Source organism: Zalophus californianus, chromosome 14 (genome assembly GCF_009762305.2).
Source record: "Zalophus californianus isolate mZalCal1 chromosome 14, mZalCal1.pri.v2, whole genome shotgun sequence".
In the NCBI taxonomy this organism is placed as follows: Eukaryota; Metazoa; Chordata; class Mammalia; order Carnivora; family Otariidae; genus Zalophus; species Zalophus californianus.
In genome coordinates this window covers 15,756,004-15,770,433 of record NC_045608.1, presented here as the reverse complement: position 1 = coordinate 15,770,433, position 14,430 = coordinate 15,756,004, and the positions used below count along the sequence as shown (strand labels likewise).

Genomic DNA, 14,430 nt, shown 5'->3' with positions numbered 1-14,430 from the left:
TGAGCACGGAGCCCAACAAGGGTCTCCATCCCACGAACCTGAGATCATGACCTGAGCTGAAATCAAGAGTCAGATGCTTAATTGACCGAGCCACCCTGGTGCTCCTATATCAGATTTTTAATTCAGAAAGTTCCTTCTGGCTCAACATGGTGAAAAATCCATGGGCAAGTGAGGGCAAGACAGGAAGCAGGGAGACTAGGAGGCTGTTGCTGTCGTGTGGGTGAGAAGAAATGAGAATGTGGATGGGGGGGGAAGGGGAGTGTTCCAAACTCAGGTACCTACAGGGGTCAGGTACCAGATGGGTGACATGATGTAGTGTAAGAAAAATCAAGTTTCTCTCTTGGTCTTTCATTTCCCACTTTTTCTAGAGACTTGGGTAAAGCATAAAGATTAAGTGTGACATAAGGGCCAGATTGCCTGTGTTCAAATTTTGGCCTCATCTCTTACTAGATGTGTGACTTTGGGCAAATAATGTAATCTCTCTGTGCCCCAATTTTCTCATCTACAAAATAGGCATAAAACTGTTGTGAGGATTCATTGAATTTATATGCAAATATATATTTGTGTGTATATATATATATGTGTGAATTTATATATATATATATATATATATATATATATAGTATGTTTACATTAGAAGGTAGAATAGTGCCTGATACATAAAAGTCTTCTTAAGCATTAACTATTGTACTATCATCATCATGATCATTATCATCCATATTCTGAGGAAAACAGTAGGGCAAATGAGACAATAAATGGCCATGCACTTGGCCAATTGGGAGCAGTGATTGGGGGTAATAGGGACTGGTGGGGACTGGGGAAGATAGCCAGCACATGTCCCACCTAAGAGGAGCAGCTCCAGTTGAATGTTGTGCAGGCTTGTGGGTCTACTCTTGTCACAGTGGTGTTGTTGTTGTTTTTTAATCAAAATTTTTATGTAAAATCTTTCAAATCTTAAAATATCATTCCCACTTTTTTTTTTTTTTTAAATAAAGCCTTGTATATGAAACGAAACATAACTGTTAGGACCTAGCCTACGTGCCCCAGTTGTCTAAGATGAAGTAATGGAAATGAAGAGAGAAGGTTCAAAAGAGTTTTAGGAGATAGGACTGATGGGAACAGTCAGCTGGTTAGATGTGGGAGGGAGACAGCCATTGGGGACGGGTCTGCGGTGTCTCGGGTTCTTGGAGAGAGGGCACCGTTCACCCCTCCACTCATCACAGCTTCCTTCCCCCTCTGCTTCCTCCTTCCTTCCGCATTCTAGAGCCTGTTCTTGAAGATGGGGACACTTCTTGCTTGCAGGGCTTTCAGGGTTAAAAGACACACAGCATGATGTGACACGAGTAACAACACAGACACCTTCGAAAAGAAAACCAGACCCTGTTACTCCTATACCAAAAGCCTTGCAGAGACTTCCTGTTGCACTCAGAATCACTGTGAAGTCCTTACCTTACCTTACAAAGGCGAGGCCCACTCCGACTCCTGCCTCCCTCCCCAGCTTCATATCCTCAGATCTCTGCCTAAATGTCAGAGCTGGGAGAGGCTTTTCTTGACCACTCCGGCTAAACTAGCCCCATTCCCACCACCAGTCTCTCTCTGGCCCACGTCTTGTTTTATGATCTTCTGATCACATATTACCTGCAACCGCCTTGCTATTTGTAGCTTTCTTGTTTGTGGTCTGCTTCTTCCTTCTAAAATATAAGCTTGGGGAGGGCAGGAACTGTAATTCTCAGTTCCAGGCACTCAGTAGCTGATGAATAGACACGTGTTGAAATGAAAGAAGGTTCAAGATATCTGTTAAGAGTCACACGTCTACGGATGGTTGATCTTAGTTGCTCTCTATCTGAGATAATCTGTTCAGCAAACAGCTTTTCAGGGCTTGGAGCCTTTCATGGTTGCCTGTTAACAAGGGTGGGATTTTTTTCTCATTGGTAGTCATTGCTCGGAGTCCTGACCACTTACCGGATTTTTGCCCTTTTGACCATTTTTGGTTTTGATGATTAGGGTCTCAATCAGGCTTTCTGTCTACCTTCACCTCTCGTTCAACCTCCTCGAGGTTCTGGGGAGAGGACCCATATCTTTTAACTGAATTTAACTGATTTTCTGAAGAACCTGTGTCCCACAAATTGTGAACCACTGAAAAAGCTTGTTCCCGAGCGGGGGCTCGGGGGTGGGAGTTGGGGGTGGTGTCAGAGAGTGATAAAACTTCCATATATAAAATACTAGGAAAAGACAAATCCCTAGAGACAGGAAGTAGATTTACGATTGCCTGGGGTCAGGCAAAGGAGAGGGACTGCCAGTGGATACGAGGTTTTCGTTTGGCTTGATTGAAATGTTCTAAAATTAGATTGTGGTGAGAGTTACACAACTCTGCAAATTGACTAACGGTCATTGAATTGTACCCTTAAAAAGAGTGAATTTTATGGAATGCAAATTATACCTCCATAAAGTTGTTTTAAAAAGTCAATACCAAATTTCAAAAACTTAGTATGAAAAAGACATGAAATGCCTCATTAATAATTTTGTATTGATTACATGTTGAAATGACAATATTTTATATAAGTTGGGCTGAAAAAAATATTATTAAAATTTTAAAGAGAGCAATTGATGACCATGGGCTGTCTCTCACAGAGAAATTGCTTAGAGTAATCCCAAGTTATAGAGTATATTTCCAGTCTTCACTGGGGGAAAGCAAAAGGTACCGAGGAAATTGAGCAGGGCTAGGGGACCCCTGTGTCTCCTTTAACTGAGTGGGGGGGTGGAGGACGAGCAGGAGGGGTTCTTGATGTCTGGCTTCGAGGCAAAGAGTCAGAGTGGATTGGTCAGCTCTCAGGTAGGACTTACTGATGTGGAGAGGTTCTTCATCAGGCTTGGTTGAAGATGATTCATTGTCCTCAATGTCCTTGCTGCCTGTCGCCTGGGTGATCACACTCGGGGGCTCATCTGAGCCAGGGTTCATGGAGACCATGCTGCTCTGAGGGGATGATCCTCCGCTGGTCCGAGACAGACTGAGTGTGGAGCCTCGCCGGCTTGGTTTGCGGCTGGTGACGCGGAGTACAGGAATTTTGAATTTCTTGGTCTGAAGGAAAGAGAGAAGAAAGAGGAATCTCAGAAAGAAGGGAGGGAGGACAGAATGTTGGAAGGAGAGAGGGTGAATAGAAGGGAAAGAGAGAGGGAGAGAGAAGAAAGAAGGGAGGAGGGAAGAAAGGAGGGAAGGAAGGAAAGTAAGAAAGAAAAAAAAGTGAAAACCTGGCTCTGAATGTGAATTTCTTTTGGCTCTTCCCAAACACCATGACACATATCCTGGGTCTGGGGTGACCTTCTGTCACAAATCAAGAAAATTTAAAGTGTGTATTATCTGAAGCAAACATGATGGGACTAATTCTATTCAGTGAGCACCGTGGTTGCCCAAGTAGTCACCACAGGAGGCCAAACACATATGCCAGTGACGTTACCAGGGACCAGAGGAGTTTTGGACTTTTGTAATGATCATCGGAGTTGATTTTTTAAACTGTGGGAGGATGGGTCTCGTGTCTTTAGCTACCTCTTGGTTTGACCCCAAATTGTATGGATCAACTTCTTGTTTACCACGTTGACACCAGGCCCTCAAAGAATGAAGATTTGTGTTTACCGGGGGTCTTCTGAAGAGTACAAGATGGAGAAAATTCTAGACCTGACATTTAGGGAAGCAGATGTGTCTGATAGGATAGCATTCTTTGGGGGCAGGGAGAGGAGCCATGGTTGTGGTGGATGGAAGGGTCTAGATGACAAGTCCTAGAAGGTAGTAAGGGGTAGGGAGAGAAAGTCTTGTAAGGAGAATGTGGACTTTTGGGAGGAAAGGAGTCAGAGAGGATGGGTGTGTGTGTGTGTGTGTTTGTGTGTGTGTGTGTTCACACCACCCTCTTGCATGATTGATATCACTTCAGGATTTACTGTGCCGGGTCATGCCTTCATTTAACTCATGATCCAAGTCTTCTAGAGGGTTCTAATATGCCCAAGGTCACACAACTAGCAAGTGGCAGAGACAGGATTCCAGTCCAGGTCAGGCTAAGACCAACGCTAATTATTATGCCTTGCTTAAAAATACATTCAGCAATGCCCTTGTCAGGGGCATTGAAAATGCCCTTGATCCCAGGCTGCTGATTCTTTTTGACTTTTGAAATGCCAGGTTTACAGTGGGGCCGAGTAGGTCCTCAGCTGCTCTAGAATAAGAGTTCAATGGTGCCCTGGGCTGTGGTTTACACTCAATTAACAGAAATGATTCTTTTTTTTTTTTTTTTTTTGCGAGAGAAAGAATGAGAGGGAGGAATGTCAGAGGGAGAAGCAGACTCCCCGCTGAGCAGGGAGCCCGATGCGGGGCTCGATCCCGAGACTCCAGGATCATGACCTGAGCCGAAGGCAGTCGCTTAACCAACTGAGCCACCCAGGCGCCCAACAGAAACGATTCTATTGGAGAACATTTAAAAGGAAAGCGCTTGCAGAGCGGACTAAGGTCACCTTTCAATCATAGTGTTTTGATACCCTCAGAAGGCAGGTAGGGAGAAGAGGCAGCACCAACATCTCATAAATATCTAACAGGGTGGAGAGAATTGTCTCCAGCAGGATTCATATCATGGAGTCCACTGCATGTGACCAGAAGTAGGGTTTTGTTTGTTTGTTTTAAAAATATTTTCATTTTTTATTTTATTTGTGCGCATGCGCGCGAGAGTAAGCACAAGCAGGGAGAGGGGCAGAGGGAGAGAGACAAGTAGCCTCCCCGCTGAGCTCAAGGTGGGGCTCCATCCCAGGACCCTGAAATCATGACCTGAGCCCAAGTCAGATGCTTAACCAACTGAGGCACCCAGGCGCCCCTAGAAGTAATTTTTTGATTGGCTACCTTGTGGGGCTGTGACTGCTGGTAGAACCTCGGTGCCCTGGAAGAGGGGATGGGTTTCCTGGTTGCACAGGGGAAGGACAGGGTGGGTTTACCCAGATCTCCAAGGGGGCATGTGGGCTACCGAATGACTGTGATAAAGAAAAATCAAACGCCCAAAGTTCTCTCCTTTGATAAATTAGGAGCTTGATACCGCGTCCCCTTTGTCCTGACATCACAGCTGGGGATAATACATGTATGTGGACGTCCCCTCATCTGGTCTCCTCTGGCACCCTATGAATCTCCAACTCTGGAAACCACACTCTAGCTCCGTGTCGTGTTTTGAAGGCTGAACACATTGTGTCCCAGGGACAGCCTGGAGTCTTGCAATGAGCACTGGACTCAGAGCCAGGGGACCTCAGGGGACCTTGAGCAAATCACTGTCTTGCCTCAGTTTCCTGATCTATAAGACAAAGAGTATGGACTGGGATGGTCTCAGAAGAGCTTTCTACATCCAGAGCTCCGTGTGGATCTTCCTTGGGCTAGGATTTCATTTTGTGCTCCTGAAGTTGCCATTAATTAAAATTCAATTAACAACCTCAGCCAGGAAATCCAAAATGAAGGACTGACACTTCTGATTAATTGAGAGTGGCAGAAAAATAAAATGTGGGGGGATGATGTGACAGGCAGTTTCAGCTTCTCGCTTGCCCTTTATTGAACTGACTCGGTCTGAATTGACTTAAATCCCCAAATGCTGCTTCTCTAGTTTTTATATTTCACTCAGGAGCAGTGTTAACTAGCTGCTGTGTTCCACCTTGGTAGGGACTGCTTTTGGGCAACAAAAGAAAAGATTTCCCTGAGTAATTCCTTACATTTTCTTAGAAGCAGCGGCTTCCAACTGGTGGCCCATGGGGAGACATGATTAACTGCCCAGAATTTTACGAATTGGGGAGATTTTTATATAACAACCTAGGTTATTGGTCTCTCTTGAAAACGATAAGCCCTGGACTCCCATTCTCAAATGGCAAAATGGCTAGAGCTGGGCAGAAGTGCAGGCCATTTGCCACAGACCTCACCACTCCCTATTGCATTAGACCGAACCTGATTTTTTTCATTTACTCTGTTTGCCGGGCTCTCACGAATGCTGTCTTGGCCCTGACAAATTCTAAATGTACAGAAGGGTATCAGTTGCTGTGTGGAGTTGATTGGAGCCTCTCTTTCAAAGTCCTCATTTTGTAGGTGCAGAAAATGAAGTCCAGGGAGAGAGAAAAGGACTTGTCTGAAGCCACCCAGTGAACTGGGTCACAGTGGCTAAGCTAGGTCTCCTGACTCCTAATCGAGTGCTCCCCCATCATCAGAGTGGACCACCCTTCAGCTCTGAGTTTAACCTATAAGCTTCCTGGGGAATTCAATTTTTTTTTTAATTTTTTTATTGTTATGTTAATCACCATATATTACATCATTAGTTTTTGGTGCAGTGTTCCATGATTCATTGTTTGTTCATAACACCCAGTGCTCCATGCAGAACGTGCCCTCCTCAATACCCATCACCAGGCTAACCCATCCCCCCACCCCCCTCCCCTCTAGAATGCTCAGTTTGTTTTTCAGAGTCCATCATCTCTCATGGTTCGTCTCCCCCTGGAATTCGACTTTTGGGGAGTTCCAGTGTGGTGATTCACTGCCCCCTCCATCGATTTTTGTTAGGAGTCTTCCTGGAGGGCATTTTTTTTTTTTTTTAACGTTTGTGGCTCCTAATGCTTTTTCTGTGCATCTCTGGAGACAGATGTACATAGTATCTCCATCGCAACTTTCTGTGACAAAAACAAAAGCTTTTCCTTCTCAGATCTAGGCACACCCTGGTGAAAGAGCAAGAACATAGTGAAACTCTTCATGAGGGCAATTGTAATTGTGACACCATGGAAAACATGCATTTGATGAGCTCAGTGTTTAATAAACAGCATTTCATGAACAGGCCCAGGATTCACTCTTGGCTCTGCCATGACCCAGCTGTGTGACCTCATGCAAATCAATTAACCTCTCTGAGCCCCAACTTCCTCCTCTCCCAACTGGTGATTAGAATAGTGCCTCCTGGGGTTTGTAAGAAGGCAGAGCCAGCTAATAGATCCCAAAGCACTTCTTCAGCATAGACCCTGGCCCATCACAATTATGTTAAAAAGTGGCTTCTAAAAATTATAAGCAATAATGCTTAGCATTTTAACATTTTTAGAGTGAGTTTGCATGTTGTTTCCTGAGGTTCTTGACTAGTGTCGTGAAGTAGGCAAGGCCAAGCATTTTACTCACGTTGTGGGTAAAAAGGCGCAGGTGCAACCGCCCTTTCAACTACCTTTGCCTATCTACACATGACCTCTTGTCTTATTATTTTATGGTGCTTGTTTGTTGGCTAGATGAATTTGGGAAGTGTGGGGTTAGGAATAGTTTCGAGTGGAAAGAATAGACCTCTTGGTGTTCTCTTAGTGGTGAGGGCACATTCTAGTTTGTAGAAAACCCTATCCGTTGAATCGCCCACTTCTTATTTTCTGGCTGAGTTAAAAAGAGAGAGTGAGCTCGAGAAAGAAATGACTGTTATTGATTAAAAACGCTGGAGTGAGGTGAGTCCGTTTCCTTCTGGTGACATCTTATTGAGCAGCTCCTCAGCCACCCCTCCCCTTCCCCACGAAGCGGTGTCCAGCCAAATGTCATTTCTCCTATAATCCCCCAGATAACCATTTTAATTAAAATTTACAAAAACCATCCAACAGCATGTGGTTCTGACTTCTCCTCACTCAGAGAACCAACTAGAAAAAAAAAAAAATTCCCATCAGAGAAAAGACCAGCAGAAACGCCTCCGGCCCAGGGTGGGGCCAGTAGCCAGACTGTAGCGTCGGGTGCTGATAGTTACCTTCGGCGCCGTGACGAAGTGCTCCCACCTCTGTCCCATGGACTTGTCCTTATTGATTTTCTTTATTGTGCTCTTGCTTCCACCCGGGTCCCTGAGTGAGAAACAGCTTAATGAGTTTTCTGTTCCCAGAGCCTCGGTTTACTACAAGTTCTTTTAGGAAATACAATAAATAGATGATGGATGGCGGCTGTTCTCTGTGATGGTTTTCCCCCCGCCCCCTGTGTGCGTCAAGAAATGAGTGGGACAGTTCTCCATAGCTAGGTCTTGTCAGTGAAAATTGAGGTTAGGAGAGACCACTGCTTACAAGGTGGGGGGGAGGCAGGCGGAATGTATTTGTATGTGTTCTGCATCTATCTGCCTTTTAGACTTGGGTCCTCTCTTAGGCTCCAGGGCAGTTACTCCTGGGAGTAAGCTGAAAGGCATGTTTATTTCTGAATCTCTGCCTGCTCTGGTTCCTACCAACCCCACCATGAGGGACACTCCCAGGTAACACAGAAAGAGGATTACTTGGCGGGGGGAGGTACTGGGGAGAGCTTGTGGGGCAGGTTGCACAATGAAAATCACTGGTTTGGAGTATATCGAGCAAAAGTCTATACAGTGCTACATGCAAGATGCTTTTGTGCATTCTCACTGAATCATTTCAATAAAACCTTGTGATATTGTCATTCCATTTTACAGGTGAGAGAACAAACTGGGCGGGGGGTGGGCTCAAGTCACTCATCCAGGTACAGATTTATAGTGGAACTAATGACCCTCACTTGAATGGGGTCTTCTGGGGCCCTGTACCTCATTTTCTGTTGTAATTTTATATTCTTTTTCTTAAAGCACCTATCTCCCCCCGTTTAATTAAACTTTAGATACCCTAATTCCTGGATCCTCCCCTCCTGGGTTCGGGAACTTTCTCGGTATGAGACTGAACCTCCAGCACGTTTTGTTGGTGACATGCCTATAATCCCTCATCTGAAACCCGTGGGACCAGATGTGTTGCCCTGTTGACATTTTGGGAAGGATATATGATGCATATATCATACGTTAACATAATCCTTCCAGTGGGGTCAGAGGGCAGCATCCTGTAACCAAACACACTGGTATATATGAATATTTACACTAGGTGGGATAAAGACTGTGAACAGCTTCAGGTCCCATTATGCTACCAGATCAGTTGGGTTCATGTCAAGTTTTGCTGCCAAATGAGTTATGGAAAAATTGAGTTTTCAGAGCCTTTTGGATTTTGGACTTGGGGCTACAGGGCAGTGGATCTCTGTTGATAAGCAAGTGGGAAGACTCAGGTCGTGCTCTTTCAATTGATCCGTCCATCCATCCATTTGTCCATCCATCCATCCATCCATCCATCCCTCCATCCATCCATCCATCCATCCATCCATCCATCCCTCCATCCATCCCTCCATCCATCCATCCATCCGTCCATCCATCCCTCCATCCATCCATCCATCCGTCCATCCATCCATCCATCCATCCATCCCTCCATCCATCCATCCATCCGTCCATCCATCCATCCATCCATCCATCCCTCCATCCATCCATCCCTCCGTCCATCCCTCCATCCATCCATCCATCCCTCCATCCATCCCTCCATCCATCTATCCCTCCATCCATCCACCCATCCCTCCATCCATCCATCCATCCCTTTCTTTATCTCCTTTTTCTCTGCAGAAAGGATTTTGGGTGGCTGGGATCCTTAAAATCATTTGGCTGGCTGTCACTTAGCACAGAGCAGGGGCTTGAGGGAATGAGGTGGCCAGACCAGACTCATGAGGGGAGGCGCTGACAGGGGTCTAGACTTATCAGGGGCTGCTGAGTGCTGGTGAGGGGGTGGGAGATGCTCAGATACAGGAGGTAAAATGTGATCAAGCTCAAACTTGCCTAAGACTGGTTTCTTACGGCACAGGGCTCTAGGTAGCCGAATCAGAGGCTTTGGCCAGCCCAGATGTGGAGGGGGGTGTGCACTCTTGGATGGCAGGACTTTGCTGAGCATCTACCAGCCCACAGCCACAACATGAGCAACGCACACAGGCGGCAAGGTGGAAGTCGGGCTAGGGAGGGCGGGGTGAGAATGTGCCTCCAAGCTTTTTGTAAGACTTCATGTTTGATTACACAATAAAAAGCCCAATGAATAATTAACAGTGAAGCTCCTTTAACATTGGTTCTGCCTGCTTCTCCCCCGAGTAATCAAATTAGGGAATATTTAAAATCCAGCCAGAGGAAGGAATAGCAATACACCAGTCCTATAAACAATATTTAAACTAGCGGCGCTTTTGAAGTCTGATTTAAGGCTCACCAACTGGAAGCTTTAGTGGTTCTGCTTTGGAGCATTTCTTTCAAGACCACAGGGCTTTTCGGCTTCTTCCCTTTGCTCACACAGCTCCTGCTGTGCCTCTAGCCTCCTTCTTGAAGTTCAAAAGCAACCCTCTTCCCCTTTTAAAATTAAATCGGGCCCCAGCCAAGCTTTCAAAATCTTAAATATTCAAGCCCGATCAGGAAGATAGAGGTTTTCTGTTAACACTGACTTCCTAGATGACCCAAAATCCATTGCGGACTTAAGGCAGCAGGTAAATGAGCTAAAAATACAGCAAGGTTCCCGAGATCTTAAAAACGCCCTGCACCCTTGCTCATGCAAAGCCACTGATAAAGAAAGGGCCTGGTAGACAGAATCGGTCTCTGTGATGTTTCATTCTCGGGAGCAAATAAACCAAAAAGGAAGCTCAGATAGGGCAGGAAAAGAAAGAAACCACCCGAGTTTCTTTGTCCACAGGGGGCTCAGTGCACCTTGTCTGAGATGGACACAGCAAGGGGACACTCCTCCCCAGGGCTTGGTGGGATAGTCAGTAGTGCTGTTTAATGAGTAGTCCCGGGTCTTTCGGGCTCCTTTTCTGTCAGGAGTAGCCCTGTGACTTGCTTTGTTTAAAAATGCACGAGTGATGGGGCACCTGGGGTGGTTCAGTTGTTGGGTGTCTGCCTTTGGCTCGGGTCGTGATCCCGGGGTCCTGGGATCGAGCCCCGCATCGGGCTCCCTGCTCGGTGGGGAGCCTGCTTCTCCCTCTCCCACTCCCCCTGCTTGTGTTCCCTCTCTCGCTATGTCTCTCTCTAAGCCTGCTTCTCCCTCTCCCCCTGCTTGTGTTCCCTCTCTCGTTGCGTCTCTCTCTCTCTCTGTCAAATAAATAAATAAAATCTTTAGAAAAAAATAAGAATGCATGAGTGAAAGTGACATGTGGCATTGAGGGTGGTAGCTTGAAGGGCCAGCCCTCAAGGCAGGTTCCCTTCTCTGTGCTGTTGATGGTGGAAGCTTGCCTTGAGACAGAGCTCCTATCAGCCTGGGTCCTCAGTGAACTGTAATGAGCACAGCGCCATGTTGATGACCAGTAGGGTGAGCAGGAAATGAACCTGGGTTGCGTTAAGCTGCTGAGATTTTCGTGTTGTTCATATCGGCAGTTTAGTTTACCTAATTAATGTCCCTGACACACTGTTTGCGTGACCTCAGGCAAATCTCTCTGAGCAAGAGAACCAGGAAAGTAGTGTATGTTGGTGGTGAACAGGGGGTTTAAGAATCAGGTGGACTGGATGTTCGAGTCCTGTGCCCGTCCTGCTGTTTCCTGGGTGTGTGTCTGTGTAAGTTACTCTGCCTCTCAGAGCCTCGGTGTTCTCATCTGTAAAATGGAGGGAATAATATTAGCTACGTCAAAGGCTTGGTGTGAGGATGGGGTGGGGCTTGTTAAGGGTGTGGTGGGGTGCCTCGTACAGAGAACTGAACACAAACTATTAACAGCGGGCTTTTTTCGACAGCTTAGGGTGGCTTGGAGGAGGGGCTGATGGTGGGGAACAAGGCAGTAGGACAGATCCGTGGGGGAGGAGTGGCTACGATTTTCAGACTAATTTTACCCCTGCTGAAGCTTTTGGCAGGGGGTTCCTATTTGCTAGAAATCAAGGGACGAAAGCGTAGAGCACAGTTGCATCTCATTTAACTATACCCGCCAAGCACATTTTGTTCCTGGCGAGTCACTTGAAATGTCTCTCCACAGTAGCAATCAGAGTTGTTTTCTCCAATACTTCCCTCTCTCTCTTTGTGAACCCTCATTTGGGGTAAAACACCTGCTTCTCAGAGTGGAAAGTCTGTTGGCGGGTTTAGAATGCATTCATGTGTCCACGACCGAGTTTGGAGGACAGAGGCAGCTGCTGATGGTGCACCAGGGAGGGGACTGAGACCAGAGCTCCCAGGATCTCCCAGGCGGGTTGCCTCCCTCGTGACAGGTGCTCTGATCATCCTGCCCCGGTCCCCTACTCCTGCAGAGATGTCCTCTTGAGTAAAGCAGTGGAGGCACGATGCAATTAAATCAGTGCAGAGAGGAGAGCAGGTGGAATCGGAGATTTCACTCAAATGTCACCTCCTGAGTGAGTCTTTCCCGGATGACCCAATTTAAAAGTCACCCCCCACCTGCCACTCTCGCATCACCTCATCAATTTCTTCATGACGCTCGATGCTACCTCAAAGCATCTTGATGATTGCATGTTTATTATCTGCTGCTCTCCCCACGTCCCCTAGAACAGAAGCTCCAGAGAATAGGGATGTTGTCTGTCCCTTCACTGCTGTATCCCTAGTAATGCCTGAAAAAAGCAGGTTTGAGGAAAATGAGCGTTTCTGAGGTGGGGGGCACATGTGACAGAGGAAAAAAAAACTTCAATATAATAATTGCTATTTTTGTGTGTTGTTCGGAGTGATGCTGCATTCTTCCCCCAGAAGACTGGTAATCTGGCAAATTAAAAGTTCTTACAGGAATTGGTTAAATATGGTGAGACACTCCATAGTCATTGAAAGAGGTTTCAAAATGGAGACTTGGTTCCCATATATTAAGTTAAATACCAAAGCCCTAAGTATAGAGTGGCCTTTTTTTGTTGCTTTTTAAAAGAAAATTGTATATGCACATATCATTATCTTGGTAGGTTGCAGTCCCTTTTGTATCCTGAGGTTGCCTGGCAAATAGTACTTTGTGATGAGTTATTCTTTTCATTTTTGGACACCACATGGTACCCTAAATTAATTGAAGACTTTTGGGCTTTCGCTGGGGGCAGAAGAAACCATCATTTAGTGGTTAAGCACATACGCTTTGCAGCTGGGCTACCTGAATTCCAATCCTGACTTAGCTTTTACAAGCTATGCAATTTTGAGCAAGTTACTTAAGTTTTCTGTGCCTCAGGTTCCTCTTCCGTTAGAATGAGGCTCAACTGAAGTAATATACTCAGAGCAGTGCTTGACATGGGAAGCATTCATAGGCCAGCTATTTTCATCATAATACAGGAGTTAGATTTAGGTGCCTGTGTCCTATGTGGAATGTCAGAGTATGGTTGCCTTTTAGCCATACGTGTTTTTCTAAAGGAATAGCAGTTTCATTGTGCCTGGACAGCCCGGCCCTAGGGTGTCTGGACTCCTTTAATGAAAGCCAGGATTATACCCACCTGGACTCCCCAGTTAAGAGTGGGTGCGGTGATCTCTCTCTGGGACAGCCCTAGGCAATAGGACATAGATGATTTGTGCTGCCCAGGGGACAACTCCTCACACCTTTGCCCCGTGGTGTATGCTATTCCTTGCCTGGAAGGTAAATCAGGAGCTCCTTACTCTCCTGCCTAGCCAGGGGTCTGCCTGGTTCTTTCCAATGGGAACTAGGGAAGGTGACGGCAGGCCTGGGGGTAAGTGGAATTGGGGTGGAGAGGTGCTTGCTTACACCTCATCTTGTCTGCTTCTCTTGTCATTCACTTCTAGTCATTCCTTGGAAAGTTAATCTCTAAAAAAAAACCCCAATACCAATATAAGTTCATAACCCCTTATCCAATTCTAAAATCCAAAGGGTGTTGAAAAACCAGAAAAAGTTTAATAACTGATTTGGCAGCAAAACATGACCTGAACTCATGGGAGGCTACCAATGACTTTTATTTATCTTTATTACGCACTTAGTGTAAATATTCATTTTTTTTCCCTGTGGAAATACTGTGTTGGATGATAGTCTGCTGCCCCAGTCCCCTCTGGGGGTGTGATGTTTTCTATAGCGTATGCTCCATATTTCGTTTTTAAAATGCCAAGAAAGAAAGAAAAAAAAAGCAATTTTGAAACTCAGGTGGCCCCAAAGTTTCAGATAAAGACTTGGGTACCTTTATATATAAAATAAGTCTTACTTCGCTGAAACAGAGGCTTGCATCTCCCAGAGAAGGGCAATTAGCACATTTGTTATTGAAAGCTCAGTTTCTGCTCTCTCGTGGACCCAATCATCTTGTCAATTGAAATAAATTCTCCCTGCTAGCCATGGGATTAATAAGGATGCTGGGAAATGATAATGTGTTCGGATTGCCATGTGGTGAATTTGAGAAGGCCTTTTATCCTCCCCAAATAAGGCACAGACTCAGATGAAACCCTTAATGACATCCTAAAATCTGTCATCTGCCCATTCACCCAACCATCCACCAGTACTAGCTAAATATAGGATCTTCCTGCAATTAACAAAGATAACCTTCTGCTTGCGGCACACTAGCCGTCAGTTAGTAAAATTTGGCTGCCTGTAGAAAGCCCGTGTTGAGATATTGAACCACCCCACTCTCTTGCTATAAAATCCATAAGGGGGCAGGGTTGGATCTGCAGCCATCATCATGCCTAATAGAAGAGAAACCTCTGGGA

The 14,430-nt window shown here is 45.8% G+C and overlaps 1 protein-coding gene across 5 annotated transcripts in view; it reads right to left on the bottom strand.

The window, feature by feature from the left end:
* CCDC60 (coiled-coil domain containing 60) overlaps positions 1 to 14,430 on the bottom strand; it is a 170,430-nt gene that overhangs the window by 16,972 nt on the left and 139,028 nt on the right. For all 5 annotated transcript variants that reach the window (XM_027576381.2, XM_027576378.2, XM_027576380.2 and 2 more), the window contains exons 6-7: positions 7,752 to 7,842; positions 2,845 to 3,079 (exon numbers count right to left, since the gene is read on the bottom strand). In XM_027576381.2, the coding sequence (XP_027432182.1) occupies positions 2,845 to 3,079; positions 7,752 to 7,842 (326 nt within the window). The remainder of the gene's footprint in view (positions 1 to 2,844; positions 3,080 to 7,751; positions 7,843 to 14,430) is intronic.